Consider the following 26,365-nt stretch of genomic DNA (forward strand, 5'->3'; position numbering starts at 1 on the left):
GGGATGGGACGGGAGAGGGGGAGGAGCAGAGGAAAAGGGGGGAGAAAAGGGTTTAGCTGCGGAGAGGTGAAGAGGGCGGGGGTAGAGGGAGCGGAGGGAAAAGGGGAGCTCAGTCTGGGAAGGCCTCTTGGAGGAGGTGAGCGGATCAGAGTCTGAGTTCGGCAGTGCAGTGCTTCGCGGCCTGAACGGGCTGAAAACCCAAGCGGTTTGGAGGGCAGGGAGTGTGTCCGTTTATCGTTGTTATACTCTCCCAAGCGCTTAACACAGCGCCCTGCACGCCGTTGGCGCTAAATCGTTTAGACCGTGAGCCCGTCACTGGGCAGGGATGGTCTCTATCTGTTGCCGAATTGTCCATTCCAAGCGCTTAGTCCAGTGCTCTGCACATAGTAAGTCCTGAATAAATACGATCGAATGAATCAATACGATGGATTTGAACCGACCGGAGCCCCCAAGGGTTGCGGCCAACACGAAGCTGGGCCTTTGCCCGCACCCGAAATGGCCCCTGAGGACGCCCGCCTGTGACGTCGCCCGAATCCAAGATGGTGGCCGAGGGTGCGTGCGCGCGCCCTCAGCGGCCGGCCGGGCTCGCTCCCGGGTGCGGGCTCGCTCCCGGGTGCGTGCTCGCTCCCGCGTCACCTACGGCCGCCCCTTCCGCCCTTTGCCCTGGGCCCGCGCTGTCGGGGCCCGGCGCTGTCGCGCCCCGACGGCGCCGCGCCGCGCCGCTCCGCTCCGGTTTGGCCCGGTTTGGCCCGGTTTGGCCCGGTTTGGCCCGGCCCGGCCCGCCATGGGGCCCTTTGGCCTCCAGCTGCTGCTCTGGGCCCTGTGTCCCGCCATCAGAGGGCCCGTGGGTGAGTGGGGCGGGGGCGCGCGGAGGGGAGGGACCCAGCTGGCCTCCCCTCCCGTAGCTCGTCGTGGGCAGGGGGCGTGGCCGCTAATTCTGCCCTCCTGGCATAGGAATAATTAATAATAATGATAATAATGACGGTATTTGTTAAGCCCTTACTGTGCGTCAAGCGCTGTTCTCAGCGCCGGGGTAGACACAAGCCAATCGGGTTGGACGCAGTCCCGATCCCCACTTTCCAGATGAGGGAACCGAGGTGTGGAGAAGTGAAGTGACTTGCCCAAAGTCACCCAGCAGACAAGCGGTGGAGCCGGAATTAGAACCCAGGTCCTTCCGACTCCCAGGCCCGGCCTTCATCCACCAGGCCAGGCTGCTTTACCAGTGGCTCAGTGGAAAAGAGCACGGGCTTTGGAGTCAGAGGTCATGGGTTCGAACCCCGGCTCTGCCACTTGTCAGCTGTGTGACTTTGGGCAAGTCACTTAACTTCTCGGTGCCTCAGTTCCCTCATCTGTAAAATGGGGATGAAGACTGTGAGCCCCACGTGGGACAACCTGATTCCCCTGTGTCTACCCCAGCGCTTAGAACAGTGCTCGGCACATAGTAAGCGCTTAACAAATACCAACATTATTATTATTATTATTATTAGTGTTTGGTAATAATAATAATAATGATATTTGTTAATTGCTTACTATGTGCCAAGCCCCAAGTGCTGGGGTAGATGCAAGCTAATGAGGGTGTCCCACATGTGGCTCACAGTCTTCATCCCCACGATACAGATGAGGTCACCGAGCCACAGAAAAGTGAAGTGACTTGCCCAGAGTCACCCAGCTGACGAGTGGCCGAGCTGGGATTAGAACCCACGACCTCTGACTCCCAAGTCCGGGCTCTTTCCACTAAGCTTGCTCTGCACCGAATCAGGCCTCCAACCATCCCACGGATCGATTTACAGAGGATGCGGTGTCTGTCATTGCCCGGACGGGGCCCGGTCAGGCCGGTGGGGACAGAGCGCTCAAGTCAGTGCCCAAGTCGGGGTTCGGCAGCGGATTTAGAGACTTGGTGTCATTTGGGGGTCGCACAGGGCTTTGTCGAAGCCCCCCCCGGCTCCAGGGGCCCCTGTGCCTCCAGTGAGTGTCAGTGCAAGCGGGAAAGAGACGCTCAGAGGGCCTGGTGGGGTCCCCACAGTGCTCACCCCAGAAAAGAAGGGGCACCAGGCTGCTTTGGCAGGCCCAATTGGCAAGGGATCCTCTGCCCTCCTCCCCCTCCGCCCCCCATGGATACACAAGAAGCAACCTTCGGGCCTGAGAGTCAGAAGGACTTCACCCCATGTCTGCTGTGTGACCGTGGGCAAGTCACTTCACTTCTCTGGGCCCCAGTTGCCTCATCTGTAAAATGAGGATTAAGACTGTGAGCCCCATCTGGGATAGGGACTTTGCCCAACCCAATTACCTTGGATCCACCACAATGCGTAGAACAGTGACCATAAATAAAAAAATCTGCATCAGTAGGATCATCTTGAAACCGAAGGACAATTTATTTTAGATATTTGAGGGCTCCTCTTTGCAGAGCTGTTATGATCCTGTAAATATTTTGTAAACTCTGACCCATTCTGAAAGGATGCAGTCAGGGCAGTGGCTGAGTTGGGAATGGGAGCAGAGTTTCACTTGGTTACAGTCCTGGGTAATTGTATACTAAGGAAAATGTGGATTCTAGAAAGGAATCAATATTTCTTGGGCACTTCCTGAGTGCATTCATTCATTCAATAGTATTTATTGAGCGCATACTATGTGCAGAGCACTGAACTAATCGCTTGGAATGTACAAATAAGCAACAGATAGAGAGTTCCTGCCCATTAATGGGTTTACAGTCTAATCTGGGGAGACAGACAAAAACAATAGCAATAAATAGAATCAAGGGGATGTACATCTCATTAAAACAATAGCAATAAATAGAATCAAGGTGATGTACATCTCATTAACAAAATAAATAGGGTAATGAAAATATATACAATTGAGTGGATGAGCACAGTGCTGAGAGGAGGGGGAGGAGCAGAGGGAAAGGGGGGAAAAGAGGGCTTAGCTGAGGGGAGGTGAAGGGGGGGTAGAGAGGCAGCAGAGGGAGCAGAGGGAAAAGGGGAAGCTCAGTCTGGGAAGCCCTCTTGGAGGAGGTGAGCTCTAAGCAGAGCACTGTACCATGTGCTGCAAAAGTACAGTGGAGTTTGGAGAAGCCGCAAGGCCTAGTGGATAGAGCATGGGCCTGGGAGTCTGAAGGACCTGCTGTGTGACCTTGGGCAAGTCACTTCATTTTTCTGTGCCTGAGTTACCTCATCTGTAAAATGGAGATGAGGGACATGGACTGTATCCAACATGATTAGCTTGTATCTCTCCCAATGCTTAGTACAGTGCCTGACAGATAGTAAGCACATAACAAATAGCATTAAAAAAGAGTTTGTGGACACAGTCTTTGTCCACCAGGGGTTTACAGTCTGTACACACAATTTGACCCATGTGTCCCACCTGAACACAATCTTTTCTTTTGACCTTAAATATCTGGATAGAAGGTTGGGTAAATGTTCCCTAATTTCCTAACAATGTTCTGTCTCAAATCCATAGTGAAAACAGGCAATATTGATGATCTGAGTAAACACTTAAATTCTTCAAGTCTTCAGGTCTGACCTATATTTCATTGAATTGTGCTGGTAGAAAACTTAATTCAGAACAAGAATCCTATTCAAGCCAAAAATCCTCTCTCTGGCCAAAGAAAGTTGAAGGTGGACAGTGATGATGGGTTTTAGTCTATGTCTGAAAGACATGGGAAAGGAAACTTTACTTCCATGTCTCATCAGTGGCATTTATTAAAGGCCTACTAAGTGCCCATTTTGTTTACATTGGTAGATCTGGGGCTCTGGAAATTTTTTTTAGCAATTTTGGCTACTCTGAAAAATTCATCTAAGCCCTGAGACTTCATGATGGCATGGCTGATTTTTGCTCAGAGTGAAGGATGCCCTGTTCAGCCCATTCCCCATCCACAGTGGAGTATAGCAGGGATGCGTAGTAGGCTCCATTTCATTCAGTTAACCTTTTGCTTAAAGATACCACAAAAGATTTGGTTGTGGTTGTTAGAATATGTTTCTTCACAACAGGGAAACACTTCCAACTCAAAGTTTGAGTATCATCCAGGGTCCCAGGGAGAGTCAGGAATTGCTGTGTGCATGGGACCCCATCAAAGGTCTAAACCCTAGACAAACAGATGAGCAAAAGCTGCTTCACCGAATCCTCCAAGGTGATGCTGATATCAGCCACCATGAGGGAAGCCTGATGTAGAATCAAGAATTTAGGTTGGCAATCCAGAACTAAACGTGATGGCAGAATCCTCGCATTTAGGGAGCACATTGACCAATAACACAACAAAAGACAAGGTGGAAAGCCGACACATCCTTTGCGAGACTGTCAAACAAGTGCTGTGGCAGAGGGATCTCAGTGGTGTGCAAACCACTAAACTAAGCACTGTACTTGGGTGAGTACAATACCACAGAGTTAGTTGGTAGACACTTCAAGGGAAAGTCTAAAGGGAGAGACAAAAATGAAATTACAGATGTATACATAGATGCTGTGGGGCTGAGGGTGGGGAAATGAAGTACTTAAAGGGGACAGATCCAAGTGCAGAAGAGACACAGGAGAGGGAGTAGGGGAAATGACATCTCTGAAAGTATTTGGTTCTTAGACCAAAACATTAAATATGCTCAGGTTGAATTGGCATTTTGGCTGAAAACCAAGATGAAAATTTTTTAAGGATTTTTAAATTGTCAGCCACGTCATTTCAAATCATGTCTGAATCTGTAAGTGCCTAGCCTTCTCTGAAATATGGAAAAAAAAAATCCGTGTTTCCACATGCTTGCAGTTGTCAGATGTTTCCTGTTCCATTGAATCAGTGGTATTTATTGAGTGCGTACTGTGTGTGGAGCACTGTACTAAGCACTTGGGAGAGACTATTACAACAGTGTTGGTAGACATGTTCCCTGGCTACAAGGAGTTTACAGTCAAGAGTCCAAACTCCTTGAGTGAGTTGTCTACGCTTGCAGCCTCCACTTCCTCTCCTCCAGTTCTCCTCTTGACGTCCTCCAATCTGACTTCTGTCCCATTCACTCCAACAAAACAGCTCTCTCAAAGGCCTCCTCCTTCAAGTCCAACGGCCTCAACTCCATCCTAAACCCCTCAGATGCTTTCGTCACTGTGGACCACTTTCACCTGGAAACGTTATCCAACTTCGGCTTCACAGACACTGTCCTCTTCTGGTTCTCCTATCTCTCTGGCCGCTCAGTCTCTTTCACAGGCTCTTCCTCCCACCCCATAACTGTGGAGGTCCCTTAAGGCTCAGTTCTGGGCCCCCTTCTATTCTTCTTCTACACCCTTGGTGAAATCCCAGCTCCTATGGCTTCAACTACCATCTCTATGTGGATGATTCCCAAATCTACATGTCCAACTCAGATCTCTCTCCTCCTCTGCAGTCTCACATTTCTTTCTGCCTTTAGGACATCTCTACTTGAATGTCCCGCTGACACCTCAGACTTAACATGTCCAAAACAGGTTTCTTCATCTTCCCACTCTAACCCTATCCTCCACTGACTTTTCCATCACTATAGACAGCACCACCATCCTCCCTACCTCATGAGCCCATAACCTTGGCATTATCCTTCACTCATTTCCCTCATTCAGCCTGTATATTCAGTCTGTCACCAAATCCAACCTTCATAACCGCTAAAATCCATCCTTTCCTCTCCAGCCAAGCGGCTGCCGTATTAATCCGAGCATATATCCTGTCCCTTTTGATTATTGCATCAGTTTCCTTTGTGACCTCCCTGCCTCCTCTGTCTCCCCACTTTGGTCTATACTTCACTCTGCTCCCCAGATTATATTTCTACAAAACCATAATGGCCTTGTTTCCCCACTCCTCAAGAACCTCCAGTCGTTGTCCGTCCACTTTCACATCAGATTCCTTATCGGTTTTAAAATACTCAATTATCTTGCCCCCTTCTACCTCACCTTCTTGATTTTCTAGTACAACCCAGCTCACACACTTCGCTCCTCCAATGCCAATTTACTCACTATAGCTCAATCTCATCTATCTCACCCCGGACCTCTTGCCCACGTCCTGTCTGTGGCCTGGAATTCCCTCCCTTCATTTCTGACAGACTATCACTCTCCCCACCTTCAAAAGCCTTATTAAAAGCACATCTCCAAGAGGCCTTCTCTAAGCCCTCATTTCCTCTTCTCTCCCTTCTGTGTTGCCTTGCACTTGATTTGCACCCTTTCTTCACCCCACCCTCAGCCCCACAGTAATTTGTGTACATTTCTGCAATTTATTTGCATTAATGTCTGCATCCGCCCCTAGACTGACCTGAGGTTTTGTTTTTTAAAACGGTATTTGTTAAACACTTACTATGTGCCAGGCACTGTACTAAGTGCTGAGGTACAAACATATTACACAGGTTGGACACAGACCTTGTCCCGCATGGGGCTCACAGTCTTAATCCCCATTTTACAGATGAGGTAACTCAGGCACAAGAAACTTTAAGTGACTTGCCCAAGATCACACAGCAGAGAAGTGGCAGAGCCGGGATTAGAACCCAGATCCTTCTGACTTCCCAGCCCAAGCTCTACCCATTAGGCCTCACTGCTTCTAGTTATGCACAAGCGACTTGTCTACCAACTGTTATATTGTGCTCTCCCAAGCATGTAGTACAGTGCTCTGCCCACAGTAAATGCACAGTACGTACCATTGATTGATATTATCAACTGATCAGCAGTCAAAGTCGCAGAGTCCAAGTGACAGCCATAACTATGGTTTTTGGCATTTTAACTCAGAGTTAAGAAAAGAAAAGTTTACCTTCACAAGTCAAACCGGTTTGAAATATCTAATATATTTATTGATTAAGGTACTAGGCATTAATAGTATGCCAATCACTACACTAAGCGCTGAGGAAGATCCAGCATAACAAAGTGGATACATTTCTGTCCCAAACCGGACTCACAGTCTGAGAGCCAAACATAATTATACGAAAAGTGGTTAAAGTGTTTACCATCGGTTGGTGGCTCATATGAGATCTGCACTGTGGATCCTGTATCTTGTCAGCCTCTCCCCCTCCCCGCCCTCGCACACCCGGCCTTAAGAGAATTTCATCATTAATGGGGTCTTCCTCAACCCCCAAAACAACTCTCTATGCTTGTGTGTGTGCATACATATATGAGTCTCATCATCATCATCATCATCAGTGGTATTTATTGAGCCCCTATTGTGTGCAGAGCAATGTATTAAGTGTTTGGGAGAGTACAGTACAACAGAATTTGAAAACACTTTCCCTGCCTACAATGATTTTTCATTTTGAAGGGGGAGAAAGATGGTGATAGGAATAATTTATAGTATATAATAGATATGTAGATAAGTGCTGTGAGTTTCTTGTTTGTAAATGATCGAGGAGCCTTGGCCTAGTCAAGAATAATAATAGTGTTAAGTGCTTACAGTGTGCCAAGCACTGTGCTAAATGCTGGGTAGATACAATGGAATTAAGTCAGACAATCCCTATCCCATGTGGGATTCTCAGTTGAAGGAGGAGGGAGAACAGGTACTGTATCCTTATTTTACCGATGAGGTAGCAGGCGCAGAGACATTAAGTGACGTGCCCAAAGTCATACAACAGGCAAGTGGTGGAACCAAGAGTAGAAGACTCTCGAGCCGTGCATTTTCCACCAGGCCACACTGCCTGTGTGAAAGAGGAATTGTGGGTGCAGCAAACAAAAATGTTTTGAGGATGCCGTCGGGAGCATTCTTATGTTAAAAAGAAATATATGTATATATATATATATATATATATATATATATATATATATATATATAATATAATGGTACTCGTTAAACACTTACTATGTTCCGGACTCTGTATTAAGTGCTGGGGTAGATACAAAACAATCCGCCTGGTCACAGTCCATGTCCCACATGAGGCCCTTTCAGTTTGTTCTGAATGCTCTTGCATTCGTGGTTTTTTGGTTTTTTTTAATTTCCACTTTGCAGATGAAAATGAGATTTCCTTGTCTGAGCAGCAGAGGCAGACAAAACGACCTGCCTACTCAAGTGGTGAAGAGCAGCCCAGGGAGACAGTTCGGTACAAGATGGCGGAAATAGCTGATGCCATGATGGGCAGCGAAGCCAACAGCGATCATCTGGAGCTCTTGTCGATGATTCCAGGAGAGGCATCGGACAGGCAGAGCTCAGAGCTCAGCGTTGGCACTTGTGAGGCGGGAGTGCACAGCTCTGAATGTGAGAGCAGGGAGAACCTGTTTTCTTCATCTGAATCCAGAACAGAAGTTCCAGAAAAAGGAGAAGAATATAATTTAGCCCTAGCAACAGTGCACGGCGATCCATCGCCCGTCGAAGAGTCTAATGGTACCGAGAGCTTGAAAACTCCCAAAGTGAACTGTGATGAGAGAAACGTTACAGGAATGGAAAATTTCACTCTCCAAATATTAAATATTTCACAAGTAAGTAGCAATTTTTTCCATGTTGTCCCTTTTTGTCTGTTTTCACTTCCTTTGTCATCGTCACCAGAGGATGTTTATTTGTCCTGCCCTGAATTTACATGCAGAAATTATTTTACATTTTGGTGGTATTTTTTCAAATGTATTATTACTGTTGTTATGATACTTAAAGTACTTCTTATGTGTCAAGCACTGTTCTAAGCCACTGGGGTGGATACAAGATAATCGTGTTGGACACAGTCTTAGCAGGAAGGAGTAAGATTTAATTCCTGTTTTACAGATGAGGAAATTGAGGCACAGAGAAGTGAAGGGGCTTGCCCAAAATGACACAGCAAGCCAGTGGCAGAACTTGGATTAGAACCCAGGCCCTTTAACTCCAAGGCACATGCTCTTTCCACTAGGCCACACTGCTTCCTGTAGATTTTGTGTAGAAACAAGCACTTGGTGATTCTCTAGGTCTTCATTCAATAGTATTTTTTCATTCAGTAGTATTTATTGAGCGCTTACTATGTGCAGAGCACTGTACAAGGCACTTGGAATGTACAATTCGGCAACAGATAGAGACAATCCCTGCCCGGTGATGGGCTCCCAGTCTTTCATGGCAATTGCAAGGAAAGCAAGAGAGGGTTAATTAGAGAAGCAATGTGGCCTAGTGGATAGACCACAGGCCTGGGAGACAGAAGGACCTGGGTTCTAATCCCGGCTCCGCCACTTGACTTTTCTGTGATCTTGGGCAAGTCACTTAACTTCGCTGTGCCTCAGTTCCCTCATCTGTAAAATGGGGATTAAGACTGTGAGCTCTGTGAAAGAGGGATTGTGTCCAACCCTATTATCTCATATGTACCCCGGCACCTAGTAAAACGCCTGGCACTTAGTAAGTGCTTAACAAATACCACAGTTATTATTAAGAAAACTGAAACTGTCTTTGGGATTTGTCAGTTGTATTTGTTAAGTTCTCTTTGCCAAGTACTATGCTAAGCACTAGGGTAGATATATGAGAATCAGGCTAAATACAGTCCCTGTCCCACATAGGGCTTCTAGTCTAAAAGGGGAGGCAGAACAGGTATTAAATCCCTATTTTACCACTGAGGAAGCTGAGGCTCAGAGAAGTGAAGTGATTTGCCTAAGGTCACCCAACAGGCAGTGTGTAGAGCTGGGATTAAAACTCAGGCCCTCAGAGTCCCAGGCCCGTGCTCTCTCCACTAGGCCACACTGCTTCTCTCCTTGTTGACGGGGAATTAATAGATTAAGGGAGAAGTAATGATGTCTGGACTATTTAGTTCTCAGCCCAGCTAGCATTTCCAAAGTGTTATTTCTGCCTTTGTCTCGAGGATCTGAATTGAGACAATTCTAAATCTGTGTCATTTTTTCTAATGTCGTCGTTAGTCTAGGTGCCAGCTCCATGGAGTCGATCAGCTCTTCCCCTCTCTGAACCTGGCTCCCATCCCTGCCCTTCCCAAGTTTCTGACTTTGGGCTGAAAAGAGTAGTAGTGTGGTCAAGTTAAAAGAACATGGGCCTGGGAGTCAGAGGACCTGGGTTCTAATCTCAGCTCTGTTATTTGCCAGCTGAATGACCTCGGCAAGTCACCTAACTCCTCTGTGCCTTAATGACCTTGGCAAGTCATTTAGCTCCTCTGTGCCTCAGCTTCCTCATCTGTAAAAGGGGAATTCAATACCTGTTCTCCCCCTTACGCAGGTAGTGAGCTTCAGACAGAACAGAGAGCTTCTGGTGGATAGGGAATGTATCTGTTTATTGTTGTGTTGTATTCTCCCACACGCTTAGTACAGTGCTCTGCACACAGTAAGCACTCAATAAATGAGTGACTCTCCAACCTGATTATCTTGTACCTACCCCAGGCTCAGTACAATGCTTGACACACAGTAAGAGCTCAACATGCCATTATTGCGTAAGGAAGGACCTTGAAAAATACAGCAGTTTTTGTGTGTCTGCCTCGTTAGATTGTAAATCTCTGGAGGGTGGGGCATCTGAGTCTTGGCTTGCATTTCATTCATTCAGCTGTTTTTATTGAGTGCTGTGTGCAGAGCGCCGTACTAAGCGCTTGGAAGGTACAATTCGGCAACCAATAGAGACAATCCCTACCCAACAGTGGGCTCACAGTCTAGAAGGGTGGAGACGGACAACAGAACAAGTAGGGATCTATAACATCAATATAAATAAATAGAATTATAGATATTTACACATCATCTATAAAATAAATAGGATAATATGTACATATATACATAAGAACTGTGGGGCAGCGAGGAGGGTAGAGCAGAGGGAGGGAGTCGGGACGATGGGGAGGAGAGGAGGAGCAGAGGAAATGGGGGGCTCAGTCTGGGAGGGCCTCCTGGAGGAGGTGAGCTTTCAGTAGGGCTTTGAAGAGGGGAAGTGTGCTAGTTTGGTGGATGTGAGGAGGGAGGGCATCCCAGGCCAGAGGAAGGGCATGTTTTATTCTTCCACGTACCGCCGCTGCCAGGTGCACAGCATGTACCACTGGTGATGATGAGGATGCCCCCCAACTTCCCCGCCGCGGCTCAGGAGATAGTCATTCATTAATTTAAGAGTTCAGCAGCTAAGCGATTGGATTATACCGAGGGAAATCTGATTTCCACTGTACAGTGGATCATTTTCCGTAGCAATGATAGTACTCATTAAGCACAGTGCAGAGCACTGAGCTAAGCACTGGGAGGATATTAGACATGGTCCCTGTCCCTCAGAGCCGATTAGTAATGAACGTTTTTTTCCTCTGTCACAGGACCTGATGGAATTTCTAAATCCAAATGGCAGCGACTGTACACTGGTCCTGTTTTACACACCTTGGTGTCGCTTTTCTGCTAACTTGGCCCCGCACTTTAACTCTTTGCCCCGGGCGTTTCCGGCCCTTTATTTTCTGGCCCTGGATGCTTCTCAGCACAGCAGGTATTTATCGTTAATGACTTCCAAGTGGCCTCATTGTTGTCATCGCCGGGGAAGGGCAACACCCCTGAGGGCAGAGCTAGAGGAATGAAGGTTAAAAGTTGCAGCGGGAGGGATTTACGTCAGAAGGCCTTGGTAGGATTGTTTAGTGCCTGTGCATTCTCCTCTGGAGGTCTGTAAGAAAGGATGGATCATCTCCTCATCTGGATGGTACCTGTATAATCCTGCCTGAAGGCAGGGAGAGGAGCTCATTAGTTAAGGTCTCTTCCAGCCCTGGGATGCTGTGATGACTGTTAGCAAGTTGGCAGGCAGCCTAGTCTGCCCCAGTCAGCCGGATAAAAAAGTGTACTGCAATTAACGCCCGTGACGTTTTGAGAAGTCCCCACTAAATGAGCTTTCTGAACCCATATTTAGCTAGCTCTCCCCTTTGCTTCTCTCCTGTCATCATTTTTCTCCCAACACTTAAAAAAAAAAATCCAAACTTCACTTAATGTCCAGGTGATTTTTTTTAGGCTCGTTAAATGAAGCATATTAATAATGATGGTATTTGTTAAGCGCTTACTATGTGCCGAGCACTGTTCTAAGTAATGGTGAAAAGAACCCATTTAGTAAATGATCCTGCTACCCCTTTATAATAGGGGCAGTATTTCAGTCTTCCAGATCCTGACTAACTGGTCTCGTTAACTCCTTTCCAAAACTGGGCTTGCACAATTTGGAAAAATGACTTGGCCGTGTTGGCAGTTTTCCCTCCGAACTCGTTTCCCGTGTAATCTTGCATAGCGTTATTTATGCGTTATGAATTATTATGTACTTACTCATTCTTGCCTAATCATTGGTGTTTCCCCGGAGTCGTCCCGAGGCCCAGCGCAGGTCCATTTTTGCAGTTGATGGAATAGTGGTTCCATTACGAAATAGGTGTTCGTTAAATCTGTGGAGGACACCAAGTGTATTCATTCATTCATTCATTCATTCATTCATTCATTCATTCATTCAGTTGTATTTATTGAGCACTTACTGTGTGCAGAGCACTGTACTAAGCACTTGGGAGAGTAGGATACAACAGTAAACAGACACATTCCCTGCGCACGACGAGCTTACAGTCTAGTGGGGGGAGACAGACATTAAATAAATTACAGATTTGAACATAAGCACTGTGGGGCTGGAACAGGGGATGAACAAAGGGAGCATGTCAGGGCGATGCAGAAGGGAGTGGGAGAAGAGGAAAAGGGGGCCTCTTGGAGGAGATGTGCCCTCGAAAAGGCTTTGAAGTAGGGGAGAGTGATTGATTGTCAGTGTATATTGATTGGGTTGTCCTGGAGAGCCTGATAATAATAATAGTAAATGTTATAACTATTATACTACTAGTAAATGTACATTGCCAAGCAATGTATGAAACACTGGAGTAGATATGAGATAATCAGGTCGCAAGTGGGACTCGGAGTCTAAGCTGGGGGGAAGAACAGGTATTGAATTCCCAATTTGCCGATGAAGGAACTGTGGTACAGAGAAATTAAGTGACTTTCCCAAGGTCACACAGCAAGTACATAGCAGAACTGAGATTAGAACCTAGGTCCTCTGACTCCCTGATGCGTGTTCTTTACACTAGATCTTGTTGTTTTCCTGTGTAAGTAATCGTGGTATTTGGGAAGTGATTACTGTGTGTCAAGCACTGAACTAAGTGCTGGGGCGGATATAGGATAATCATGTCCCACATTAGGCTTACAGTTGTCTGTTTCATTATATTTGTTAAGCGCTACTCTGCGTCAAACACTATTCTAAGCACTAGGGTAGGTACAAGTTAATTAGGTCAGACAAAGTCCCTGGCCCAAATGGGGCACACAGTCTAAGTAGAAGGGACAACAGGTATTTAATCTCTATTTTACAGTTGAGGACACTAAGGCACAGAGAAGTGACTTGTCCAAGGTCACCCAGCAAGCACATTGACAGAGGCAGGAGTAGAATCCAGGTCCTCCAACTCCGAGGCCCATGTTCTTTTCTCCAGGCCACACTGCTTCTCACTGTTTAAGTAGGAAGAAGAACAGGTATTGAATTCCCATTTTACAATTGAAGGAACTGAGGCACAATAAAGTGAGTTGCCCAGGGTCACACACAGCAGGCGAGTGGTGGAGCCGAGAGGAGAACCCAGATCCTGTGATTCCCAGGTCCCTGCTCTTTCCACCGCCATGGCATCATCCTTGATTTTGAGTCCCTTAGTCAGCCGTTTGCCAAATCCTGGCAGTTTTTCCTCCACAACATTTCTAAGATCCACCCCTTCCTCTCCATCCAAACGGCCACCCCACTGGTCCAGGTTCTCGTCATATACTGGCTTGACTGCTGCATCAACTTCCCATCTCTCCCCGCCCCACTCCATACTTCTCTCAGTTTTCTAAGATGCCATTCTGCCCTCAAAAACCTCAAATAGTTGGCCTTGTTTTCTCTACATCTGGCAGAAACTTCTGACCATTGACTTGAAGGCACTCAGTCTCCTCTCTCCTTCCTACTTATTCACTTTGCTCACACTACACCTTAGTTTTGCACCCCTGATTCCTCTCAAGATAGCCTATTTAACTGTGCCTCAGTCTTTCCTCTCCAGCCACCAACCTCTTGCTCACATCTACCCAATGCCTGGAACTCCCTCTCCTTTTCTATCAGCCAGTCGCAGCTAGGCCCTCCCCTTCTTCAAAACTTTTCTAAAATCATAACTCCAGTGGTCTTCCCTTGATTAATTTATCATCTTCCCAAATTTAGTCCCTCAACTTTCACTTGGACATTTCTGCGTCACCATTTAACTACTCAGAGTCTTGTGTCCACCCTAGTGCTTAATGCCGTGTTTGGCACATAGTAAGCGCTTAACATGCCATTAAAAAATGAACCCAAATCCCTTAGCATTCACATATGCAATCAGTCAGTGGTTTTTATTGAATGCTTACTGTGTGCGGAACACTATACACAGGGCATGAGAAAGTACAATATAGTAAGAGTTGGTAGACATGAACTGTGCCCTCGAGGAGCTTATCTAGAGGAGGTGATAGATATTAATCCAAAAAGGGAAACGGCCGAGTGTAAAGGATATGTACCTGGTTCTGTGGGGCTGAAGATGGGGTGAATATCGAGTGCTTGAGGGGTACAGATCCAAATGCATAGGTGATACAGAGGGGACAGCAGGTGGGAAACATGAGGGCTTAGCCAGGGAAGACCGCTTAAAGGAGATGTAATTTTTAGGAGGGCTTTGAAGGTGGGGAGAGTGATGGTTTGTCAGTTATGGAGGAGTCGGGGGTTCCGGGCCAGAGGGAGGACACGTGCAAAGGGTCAGTGGTGTGACTGACGAGATCGAGGTACAGAGCAAAGTGTGCCAGTTGGGTCTTGGTAGTAATATGCATTTTCCATACCCTATTACTTAAGCATGAACTCTTGTACATTTTCCCTTTTCCTTCCTCCTCCTATCAGTAGTTTATTTTAATGTCCATCTCCCCTGCCAGATTGTGAAATCCTTGAAGACAGGAATCATTTCTACTGATTCCACTGTACTCTGCACCAAGTGCTTACTATAGTGCTCTGCCCATAGCAGGTCCTCAATAAATACTATTGATGCATTGAACATTAGCATCCGAGAAGGAACTAGTTTCCCTTATGCACCCGGAATTACATCTGCATCTTCCCAGTATTCTTTCTCAGGGCTTAGGACAGTATGTCACCCATTATCATTGCTTACTAAATGCTCTTGGTTCAGAGTATGGCAGTCGAGGGATTATCAGGAGTTAGCGTAGGCTGAGAAGAGAATACAGGACAAAACCCCAAAACTCAAATTCTAGTTGTGGATCTAACGCTAGATTGCTGACTGACCGGAGGCAAATTGTTTAACTTCTCTATTGCTCAGTTTCCCTGACCATAAAATGGGGATAACTGCCCCACCTTAGCTCACAGGGATGTAGTTGAGATAATTGACATTAAGTCCTGGGAGCGCTGCAGAAGAAAACTTGTTTATACATAAATTCAGGGCACTCTCCTAGTGGCTGACATGCCCAAAATGAGGTAAGGTGCTTCGTCTCTCCCTTTCTCTCTCTGGATATAATTAAGGAGTTCTCTCAGAGAGTGTAAGCTAAATCTCCTTTATTTTTCCTAGTCCTGCTCAGGTACTTACTAGAATACTTGTCCATTTCTTGCTCCACTGCTTAGATTTCCAATATTTTTGCATATAATTGATTTTTCCAGGGTTGGCAGCGCAGTGTTCTCTTGAATTTTGGTAAGTAGTAAGGTTCAGTTGGAAAGTTCTTAGTATAATGCTCTGCGCCTAGTAAGTGCTCAATAAATATCATTGATGGATTGATTGCTGGAGCTGGCTGCTGGGTTCATATTCATTCATTCAGTCATATTTATTGAGTGCTTACTGTGTGCAGAGCTCTGTTCTAAGCGCTTGGGAGTTTATAGTACAACAATAAACAGACACTCCCTGTGCACATCGAGCTTACAGTTTAGAGAGGGGAGCTAGACATCAATACAGATAAATAAATTAGAGATACGTACATAAGTTCATATGAGAGTTAACTCCCCAAATAAATCAGAAACCTGGAAGCCTTTCTTTTTCCTATAGATTTGTGATCAAGCAAGTATTTTGTATGTGCAAGTCACCATTTCTTAATCATTTTTTCCAATCCCCTCCTTTTTACAGTTTGTCTACTAGGTTTGGTACTGTGGCTGTACCTAACATCCTACTCTTTCAAGGAGCCAAACCAATGGCCAGATTTAATCACACCGACCGAACACTCGAAACTCTGAAAGCCTTCATTTTTAATCAAACAGGTATGCAGGAATGATCTCCTCATTTGTCGCATTTTGCAGGTAGACCACGGTCTTCTCGAGATTTGGATCTCACCGAAAAGTGCATCGTACTTCCGAGGGCCTGAGGTTTCCGGGTGTCAGCCCCAACCTGCTAAATAACCCCTCAAGGGTTGGTGGTAGAAAAGCTTAAGCATTTCATTTAATGAGCCGGATTTTCCCCTCTTGTCGAACGAGACGGGACTTTCTGAATTCCAGAGAAGGGCTGAGGTTTAGGCGCCGTCTCCACTCCTCGGGCCTTTGTCCTGGGCCTTTACAAAGCCACCGTGAAGGGTCCTTTTGTGTGGTGTGTACTGTCATTTGGGGGCGGGGGGACTGGATGAGAGATTCTAGATCCCCGAGATTCTGCTGTCGCTGTTGTCTTTGGCATCTACCCGGTAGTCCTGTTAGAGAGTCCTGCTTCTAGTAAAGATTAGGAGGGAGGTTGTTTCTCCTCTCCTCTCCTCAGTGTCAAGAGTATGTCATCATACCCAGCCCCAATTCTTTTTATAGAGTTTTAGAGATCTTTACCTGCACTTGTCTAAAATTAAGTTTAACTAATTAAAATGAATTACTGGTAATTACGAAATGATCACTCATTTTTTCTGACATTTCCTCCCGGCATTCACGAGACAATCTAGTCCCTTATTCTGCTGCCACTGATTGTAAATCCATTTTGTCTGTCCATCTCCCTTGTTGTCGACAACCGTCCTTGGTCGACAACATACCCGAGGTTCCTGAAAGAGAGCCCCACCCCAGTATAATTACTACTCCAAGACTAAGTCGCTGGCTCAAGATGTCCAGAGCAATGCTGTTTACTGGATGTAGGCACACGTGACCCTCCCACTCTGGTGTATTGGCCAGTGGTCTCAAGCCCGAGGAATGGAGAGGAGCAAAGCAGTGTCCTTCAAGTGCCCCTTCTTTTGTCTCCAACACCCACACTCCTCCCCAGTTCTGCCCTCAAAGATGGGGCTGTCTCCGATGACACTTCTTGGGTAGTCTGGGGCATTCTTCCAGTATTCTGGGGGCGGCTTTCTGCACAGGCTGTAAGCTCCTTGAGGACAGGAAACGTGACTACCAACCCTATTGTGTTGTTGTTTTTATTATACAGTGCTCTCCCAAGCACTTAGTACAGTGCTTTACACACAGTAAACACTCAGTAAATACGATTTAATTGAATGGAACGTTTTGTTTTTCAGACAAGAGACTCAGACTTTTTTTGATCCTTTCTGAAAAAGGCCCCAGAGATTAAATCAAAAGGGACTTTCTAACTGAGGAAAAAATGAGTTTCTGAGTTAGCCCGCTGTGATTGAAATGCGTGTTCCTGAGTTGTTGAGAGAGTCTAAAGTGGAGACTAAACCAGCCTCTACCCACCTGAAATGGAAGACTCATGAGCTCTCCAGTATGGAAGTGCTTAGAGTACAAACGAGCTCTTTTTAAATTATAGTGGACATTTCCAAACCTAATGCTGAAAAGAGATGATCTTTTGCAATCCTAAGTGCATAAATGAAAGGAGTTGGTAGATTCATTTTTTATAGTAGCTCTATAATAAAATGATTGTCATAGTGAAAAAGATTCTCTTAAGAAAATACTCTGTTCTCCCAAAACTAAGCATCTTTTAGCTAGAACAATGTGAGGAAATCAGGGAATATCCTTCTGACAATGTGCAGCTGGCTGTGGTGACAGAAGCAGCAGTTGTGTATTTATCATCATCATAATAATTATGGTATTATGCACTTTTTATGTGTCAAGCACTGTTCTAAGGCACTGGGGTAGATACAAGATAATCAGGTTGCCCACGTGGGGCTCACTGTCTTAATCCCCATTTTACAGATGAGGTACTGCGTGGCATCGGGCAAAACCTGCGTGATTTAGGGCGAGTTTTCCAGAATGCGTGGTTCATTAAGAACATTACCTTCCATGTTATAGGGTAACTGAGCCTGAAGGTCATTTTCCTGATACCTTTACTGAAAGATGGTAGCTAATAACCATACTATTGTTTTAGCAGTAGACAATTCACTGGGTCATTCCACTTTGATGGGTAGAATGAAAAGTAGTTTTCTCTTAAGTGTATTTAACCTGTTGATTTTTCTTTCAGGAATAGAGGCCAAGAATGACGTGGTAGTGACAGAAGATGACCGAATAGGCCCTCTCCCCAGTACTTTAACAAAAAGTGTGGATTGGTTGCTGGTGTTTTCTCTGTTATTTTTAGTGAGTTTTATCATGTACGCTACTGTTCGGACGGAGAGCATTCGGTGGCTTATTCCAGGACAAGAGCAAGAACACCAGGAGTAAGGATGGACTGGAAAAAAACCATTATGCTTACATTTCAGGAGTTTGCACTGCAGTTCCATTTAATTTCCTTCACTGGGATGGGTTAGGGAGTGGGGTGGGGGCTTATAATTTATTTCAGATTAACAGGATCAAGCATTTTGTTCAGATGCTGGATGTATATGTCATCCATGGATTGTGTAAGCTAGTAATGGAGTAAACAGATGTGAAAAGATTCATTTGGTAGATGCGCTTTTTTTAATTTTATTACATGGATTTAAGCATTTTTAGGGGAGTAAAAATAATTCTTGATCAGTGAGCAAAAAATAAACATACTGTCCCTAGACTGTCTAAACTTCCAGAGGTTCAAAGTTTGTGATAATGCTAAAAATTCCTTAATTCCTTATGATTTAAAAATCTTTGGTCATCTCTAATCTTGGAATCTCTTTCAAATGCCACAATCCGTTAGGTGCCTTAAGGAAAGTGTTGCTTGTGGCATCACAGGTAGCAGCTGTTTTGTCTGTTGGCTTTTCTTCTGGGACAATGAAGTGTTATTGATATGACATATTTGATAATATAAATAATAAATAATTGATAAAAATATATTTGCCTTTACAATTTTTTTTTCCATGAAAGGAGGACCGGAGTGGAGCTTTGTTCGGGTAGTTACTTTAGTTGGATCAGGCCCAGTGGAATATTGGAGAGAGGATTTATTCAGTCGTATTTGAGTGCTTACTGTGTGCAGAGCACTGTACTGAGCTCTTGGAAAGTACAATTCAGCAAAAAAATTAGCGTTTTTAAGGTGTTGATTTTGGCCCCAGCTGTCCCAATGAGGCACCTCAACAACTGGACTTTGACCTCTGGCTGTAAAGTAACCTCGAAGTTTAAATTGAAGAATGTATTATTATCGATATTTAAAGCAGTAGGTAGAATTCCATTGCAGGTTAATTCCCTAGCATTGTATATCACATGTGAAAGGAAATGTATAGAATGAATACTGGAATAGTGCCTTTTAAATCAAATATTGTTAAAGCAATCCAGCTGTAAAATAGATCTGATGGAGTTAAGAGCGGGGTTAAGAGGAGCCACGTGTGAATGGCAGCCTTTGCTCCGTAAGTAAACGTGTGGCAAAAAGCAAATACCATACCTTTGAAATACTGTGTCCTCTACACAGTGGGTGTTCAGTAAACACTACTGATCTGATGAAGGTGTGAATCACTGCATTAAAAGTGAAGGAAATGGGATGAACTGGATTTAATTGGCAGTGTGAGCATTAGTTGTGAATGACTGTAAATAGTACAGACCACTCTCCTAGGCGCTTCTGAGAGTAGCAAGGCAGTCAGGTATGCTCAAGGCACATCTCCTCCAGGAGGCCTCCCTTAAGCCCTCTTCCTTTTCTTCCATTCCTTCCGTGTGGCCTCGAGTTCACTGTGGGCAGGGAATGTGTCCGTTACACCGTACTCTCCCAAATGCCTAGTACCGTGCTCTGCACCCAGTAAGCGCTCAATAAGTACGATTGAACAAACGAATGCCTGCACACAGTAAATGTGCCCGAAATATGATCGACCGACTGCCTTGGGCAATTTAATCTTAGAGCCTCATTGACCGTGTCACCTGCAGTCCAGAGCTAGGGACTGACCCTCAAGGGGCTAGCTCCGTATTGTTTTTTTGTTGTTTTTAAGTGGTATCTGTTAAGTGCTTACTATATGCCAGGCACTGTCCTAAGAGCTGGGGAAGATACAGACTGTATCGGCTGTCTGTGGGCCGGGAACACGTCTGTTTATTGTTGTGCTGTCCTCTCCCCAGCGCTTAGTCCAGTGCCCTGCACATAGTAAGCACTCAACAGATCTGACCGAATGAACGAAAACGAGCTACAGCGAATGCACAGCCCACGTCCCACGTGGGAGTCCTGATTTTCATCCCCATTTTACAGACGAGGCGCCGAGGAAGGGAAGTGAGTTGGCCAAGGTGAGGCAGCGGACGGGTGCCGGGGTCGGAGCCCAGGCCGCCCGTCTCCCAGGCCCGCGCTCTCGGCGGGAGTTGGCCCTGCTTGGGGAATTAGTTGATAGCGTGGCTCAGTGGAAAGAGCCCGGGCTGGGGAGTCGGAGGTCGTGGGTTCGAATCCCGCCTCTGCCACCTGTCAGCTGCGTGACTGGGTGAGTCACTTCACTTCTCTTTGCCTCAGTTACCTCATCTGTAAAATGGGGATGAAGACAGCCTCACGTGGGACAACCTGATGACCCTGTAGCTACCCCAGCGTCTAGAAGAGTGCTCTGCACATAGTAAGCGCTTAGCAAATGCCAACATGATTATTGATGGGTCCGAGGCGTTGTGTGCAGGGGCGGGGGCGTGGGGCGCCCCGGGTGGGGAGGGGCGTGGGGCGCCCCGGGTGGGGAGGGGCGTGGGCCGGGGGCCAGCGGGTCCGGACCCTCCCGAGCCGCCGCCGCCGCCGCCGCCGCCGCCGCCGCCGCCGCCCGAGGCAGCCTTCCTCAGCGGCCGGCAGGTGGGGCCGGTGAGCGAGGGGCCGTGGCGGCCCGCTGTCAATCAAACTGGTGGTCGTTGAAGGGCCGGCCCTCCGCGGGGCCTGCCGCCGGACCCCCGACCGGGACCCCGACCGGGACCCCGACCCGACCGGGCCGGCCCCGGCCGGGGAGGCAGCGGGGGCCGAGGGGAGGCCGGGCTCCGGGCTCCGCGCTCCGGGCTCCGGCAGAGCGGTGGCCGGCCCTGGGCGGGGCCTGGGGCGGGCCCGATGGCGGCGGCGGCGGCGGCGGCGGCGGCGACGGCGGCGACGGCGGCGTCGCGGGTGCGGCTGCTGGTGCGGGGCAGCGGGCGGGTCGGCGGGCTGCCGGCTTCCCCCTGCCGGCCCAGGAGCCTCTCGGTCATGGTGAGCCCAGGCCTCCCCTCGGCCCCGGGACAGGTGGGAGGGCGGCGGCGACCCCGAGAGACCACCCCCTCCCCTTGTCGTCATAGGGTGGGGAGAGATCATAAGCTTAATGACGGCGCTATTCGTTAAGCAGCGTGGCTCAGTGGAAGGAGCCCGGGCTTGGGAGTCGGAGGTCATGGATTCGAAGCCCCCTCTGCCACTTGTCAGCTGTGTGACTGTGGGCAAGTCACTGCACTTCCCTGGGCCTCAATGACCTCATCTGTTAAATGGGGATGAAGACTGGGAGCCTCACGAGGCTCATTACCTCATTACCCTGTATCTACCCCAGCAATTAGAACAGTGCTGTGCACGTAGTCAGCGTTAAATACCAACATTATTTATCATTATTATTATTATTATAATTAAGCGCTTACTTATGTGCCAAGCACCGCTCTCCGCGCCCAGGGCCGTGTTAGAGGAAAACGATCCCGGGGCCAGCGGGAAACACGGAGCGGAGAGTGGGGAGAGTCGAGGCAGGGAAGTCAGGGCGGAGGCTGCTTCAGGATTCAAGTCAGGGTGTGATAAGCTCCGGACCCCCTCTCCCCCGTCCCCGCCGAGAGACCTAACTCCCCCAGGCGGGGCCGGGGGTCGGGGCCCCGGGGTCGGGGCCCGCTGGGCCGCCGCACCTTCGGCGGCGAGCGCGGCCTCCTGCCGAGAGCCGGGGCCTGGGAGTCACAAGGTCAAGGCTTCTAATCCCGGCCCTGCCACACTTGTCCGCCGTGTGGCCTCGGCCAAGGCACTTCACTTCTCGGAGCCCCGCTCCCCTCATTCATTCACTCAGTCGTATTGATCGAACGCTTCCTGTGCGGAGAGCACTCCTCTAGACGCTTGGGAAGTACAATTCGGCCACAGGTAGGCACTCCCTGTCCACAGCGGACTCACGATCTAGAAGTAAAATCATCTGTAAAAGGGGTGCTGGAGGCTGTGAGCCCCATGTGGGACAGGGACTGTGTCCGACCTGATTTGCTTGGATCCACCCCAGCGCTTAGTACTTGGCAGGTAGTTGGCATTTAACAGATCTCACAATTAGTAGTAGTAGAGGGCAGGTTCCGGGGCACGGTGGACTGCCTGGCTTCAGGGGCGGGGGAGACCTGAACGGTTTCAGAGAAATAAAACCACACTGAAGAAAAGTTGAACCCCCACAGGGAAGCCGGAAGGTCAGGGAGTCTTAGGCCTTTACTGTCATACCGGACAGGTGGTTGCAGACAGGTGCTCCCAGAGACTTGCTGATTGCAAGCTTGCTTTTTTTAATGGTATCTGCTAAGCACTTCTATGCACCAGGCACTTTACTAAGCCCTGGGGCAGATAGAAGTGAAGCAGGTTGGGCCTGGTCCATGTGCCACATGGGGCTCGCAATCTTAGTCCCCATTTTACAGATGAAATAACTTAGGCGTAGAGAAGTTGAAATGACTTTCCCAAGATCACACAGCAGACTTTTTAACTCCTAGGCCCGTGCTCTATCTACTGGGCCTCGCCGCTTCTCCACCCAGAATTCTTTCCTCCCATGGCACTACTCTAACCTCCGAAAGGCCTTGCTGCATGGCCTAGGCGTTTAAGGATGCGAATTGATCAAGTCATAAGATGCCTGAAGTCAGGGACTTCTTTAATGTGCTCCCTGGGTGCCTAGAATAGGTGCGTGTGTGAGATGGGAGCTCAGTGAATACCTGTTGACTCGTGCTTGCGGAATGGGATAGCGGCTCTGAGTTCTAAGGGTAATAATATTAGTTGTAGCATTTCCTAGGTGCTTACCGCATACTAAGTCTTGGGGTAGATTTAAGATAAATGAGGTTAGATACAGCACCTACCCCAAATGGGGCATAAGTGGAAGGGTGAGCGGGTATTTAATACCCATTTGAGAGATGAAGAAAGTGAGGCGTAGAGAAATGACGTGACTTGTCCAAGGTCACACAACAGGCAAGCGGCAGAGCCAGGATAAAAACCCAGGCCCTCTGACTCCCAGGCCTGTGCAGTTTCCACCTCACTGTGCAGTTCTTTCATCCTCTATTCTCCTCCTCGTTCTGGTTCCCGTTCCTCAGATTCATCACCCAAGCTCTCAAGTTCACAACACTTTCTCCAGTTGCCCTCTGAACTGGTGTTTTCCCAAAGAACCACCTTCCTGAAAAGGCCTCGAAGACAAAATGGAGAGTTTGAGTGCAATTATAATAATGGTGCTATTCAATCATTCATTCACTCATTCATTCATTTAATTGTATTAAGTGCTTACTGTGTGCAAAGCGCTGTAGTAAGCACTTGGGAAAGAACAATACACCAATAAACAGTGACAATCATTCATTCGTTCAGTAGTATTTATTGAGCACTTACTATGTGCAGAGCACTGTACTAAGTGCTTGGAATGTATGAGTCGGCAACAGAGACAATCCCTGCCCATTGATGGGCTTACAGTCTAATTGAGGGAGACAGACAAAAACAATAGCAATAAATAGAATCAAGGGGATGTACATCTCATTAACAAAATGAATGGAGTAATAAAAATATATACAAATGAGCAGATGAGCACAGTGCTGAAGGGAGGGGAAGGGAGAAGGGGAGGAGCAGAGGGAAGGGGGGGAAAGGGGACTTAGTTGAGGGGAGGCGAAGGGGGAAAGGAGAGGAGCGGAGGGGGAGCAGAGGGAAAAGGGGAAGGCCAGCGTGGCTCAGTGGAAAGAGCATGGGCTTCGGAGTCAGAGGTCATGGGTTCGAATCCCGGCTCTGCCACTTGTCAGCTGTGTGACTATGGGCAAGTCACTTAACTTCTCTGTGCCTCAGTTACCTCATCTGTAAAATGGGGATTAACTGTGAACCTCATGTGGGACAACCTGATGACCCTGTATCTCCCCCAGCGCTTAGAACAGTGCTCTGTACATAGCGCTTAACAAATGCCAACATTATTAAGGCCTCTTGGAGGAGGTGAGCTCTCAGTAGGACTTTGAAGAGGGGAAGAGAGTTTGGCGGAGGTGAGGAGGGAGGGCATTCCAGAACCGTGGGAGGACGTGGCCCAGGGGTCGACGGCGGGATAGGCGAGAACGGGGGACGGTGAGGAGGTGGGTGGCAGAGGAGCGGAGCGTGCGGGGTGGGCAGTAGAAAGAGAGAAGGGAGGAGAGGTAGGAGGGGGCAATGTGATGGAGAGACTTGAAGCCTAGAATGAGAAGTTTTTGTTTCGTGTGGAGGTTGATAGGCAACCACTGGAGGTTTTTAAGGAGGGGTGTGACATGCCCAGAACGTTTCTGCAGGAAGATGAGCCGGGCAGCGGAATGAAGAATAGACTGGAGCGGGGAGAGACAGGAGTAACGGAGATCAGAGAGAAGGCTGACACAATAATCCAGCGGGGATATTGTGACAATTCCTGCACACAGCAAGCTCACCCTCTAGCGTCTTTTGCTATTCAGAAGGTTTTCCCCAAGTTTGGCCAAATTTCATCTGGTGCTAAATTGGCAGGGAAACCCAACATGAAATAGGAATTTTTCATTAAGAATTGACAGTAGATGATGGATTATTTAATAATAATAATGATGGCATTTGTTAAGCACTTACTATGTGCAAAGCACTGTTCTAAGCGCTAGCGTAGATATAAAGTAACTGGGGTGATTCATGTTGAACTCACAGGCTTCATCTCCATTTTACAGATGAGGGAACTGAGGCCCAGAGAAGTTAAGTGACTTGCCAAAAGTTACACAAGTGACAAGTGGTGGGGCTGGGATTAGAACCCACAACCTCAGACTCCCAAACCTGTGCTCTTTCCATTAAGCCACACTGCTTCTCAGTAATGGTCATTATTATATATTATAAATTACTTTGACTAATGTCTGTCTCCCCCTCTAGACTAGAAGTTCATTCTGGGCAGTGAACATCTCCCAACTCTGCTGAAGCATTCTCTCCCAAGCGCTCAGCACAGAGGGCTGCGCGCAGCAAGCTCTCAGTAAATACCATTGATGCGGTGTGGCTCAGTGGCAAGAGCCCGAGCTAGGGAATCAGAGGTCGTGAGTTCTAATCCCGGCTCTGCCACTAAATCGGCCATGTGACTATGGGCAAGTCACTTAACTTCTCTGGGCCTCAGTTCCCACATCTGTAAAATGGAGATTAGGACTGTGAACCCCAGGCGGGACAACATCATTACCTCAAATCTACCCCAGCGCTCAGTACAGAGCTCGGCACATAGTACACGCTTAACCGTTACCCTTGTTATTATTACAGCGTGGCTTGTGGCTCAATGGAAAGAGGGAGTCAGAGGACATGGGTTTGAATCCCAGCTCTGCCACTTGTCAGCTGTGTGACTGTGGGCAAGTCACTTAACCTCTCTGGATCTCAGTTCCCTCATCTGTAAAATGGCGATTTTAATTCAATAGCATTTATTGAGCGCTTACTATGTACAGAGCACCATACTAAGCTCTTGGAATGAACAAATTGGCAACAGATAGAGACAGTTCTTGCCCTTTGATGGGTTTACAGTCTAATCGGGGGAGACAGACAAGAACAATGGCAATAAATAGAGTCAAGGGGAAGAACATCTGATGAAAACAATAGCAAATAGAATCAGGGTGATGTACATCTCATTAAACAAAATAAATAGGGTGATGAAGATATATACAGTTGAGCGGACGAGTACAGTGCTGAGGGGTTGGGACGGGAGAGGGGGAGGAGCAGAGGGAAAGCGGGGAGAAGAGGGTTTAGTTGTGGAGAGGTGAATGGGGGGTAGAGGGAGCAGAGGGAAAAGGGGGAAGCTCAGTCTGGGAAGGCCTCTTGGAGGAGGTGAGCTTTAAGTAGGGATTTGAAGAGGGGAAGAGAATTAGTTTGGTGGAGGTGAGGAGGGAGGGCATTCCAGGACCGCGGGAGGGCGTGGCCCAGGGGTCGACAGTGGGATAGGTGAGACCGATGGACGGTGAGGAGGTGGGTGGCAGAGGAGCAGAGCGTGCAGGCTGGGCAGTAGAAAGAGAGAAAGGAGGAGAGGTAGGAAGGAGCAAGGTGATGGAGAGCCTCGAAGCCTAGAATGAGAAGTTTTTGTTTTGTGCGGAGGTTGATAGGCAACCACTGGAGGTTTTTAAGAATGGGAGTGACATGCCCCGAGTGTTTCT

At 47.6% G+C, this 26,365-nt stretch overlaps 2 protein-coding genes across 2 annotated transcripts in view; both read left to right on the forward strand.

Moving 5' to 3' along the window:
• The first annotated feature begins 725 nt into the window (after positions 1-725).
• On the forward strand, positions 726-18,976 carry TXNDC15 (thioredoxin domain containing 15). Its single transcript, XM_029051656.2, has 5 exons — positions 726-848; positions 7,907-8,373; positions 11,127-11,290; positions 15,957-16,087; positions 18,201-18,976. Exons 1-5 carry the CDS (start codon positions 785-787, stop codon positions 18,395-18,397), a joined length of 1,023 nt encoding a protein of 340 aa, XP_028907489.1. The 5' UTR covers positions 726-784; the 3' UTR covers positions 18,398-18,976.
• A 1,702-nt stretch (positions 18,977-20,678) lies between these two features.
• Positions 20,679-26,365, forward strand: part of LOC114806484 (thioredoxin domain-containing protein 15-like) — a 15,756-nt gene continuing 10,069 nt past the window's right edge. Inside the window, 1 exon segment of the mRNA XM_029051069.1 lies at positions 20,679-20,925. Coding sequence (XP_028906902.1) covers positions 20,679-20,925 — 247 coding nt within the window.

This window comes from Ornithorhynchus anatinus, chromosome X1 (genome assembly GCF_004115215.2).
Source record: "Ornithorhynchus anatinus isolate Pmale09 chromosome X1, mOrnAna1.pri.v4, whole genome shotgun sequence".
In the NCBI taxonomy this organism is placed as follows: domain Eukaryota; kingdom Metazoa; phylum Chordata; class Mammalia; order Monotremata; family Ornithorhynchidae; genus Ornithorhynchus; species Ornithorhynchus anatinus.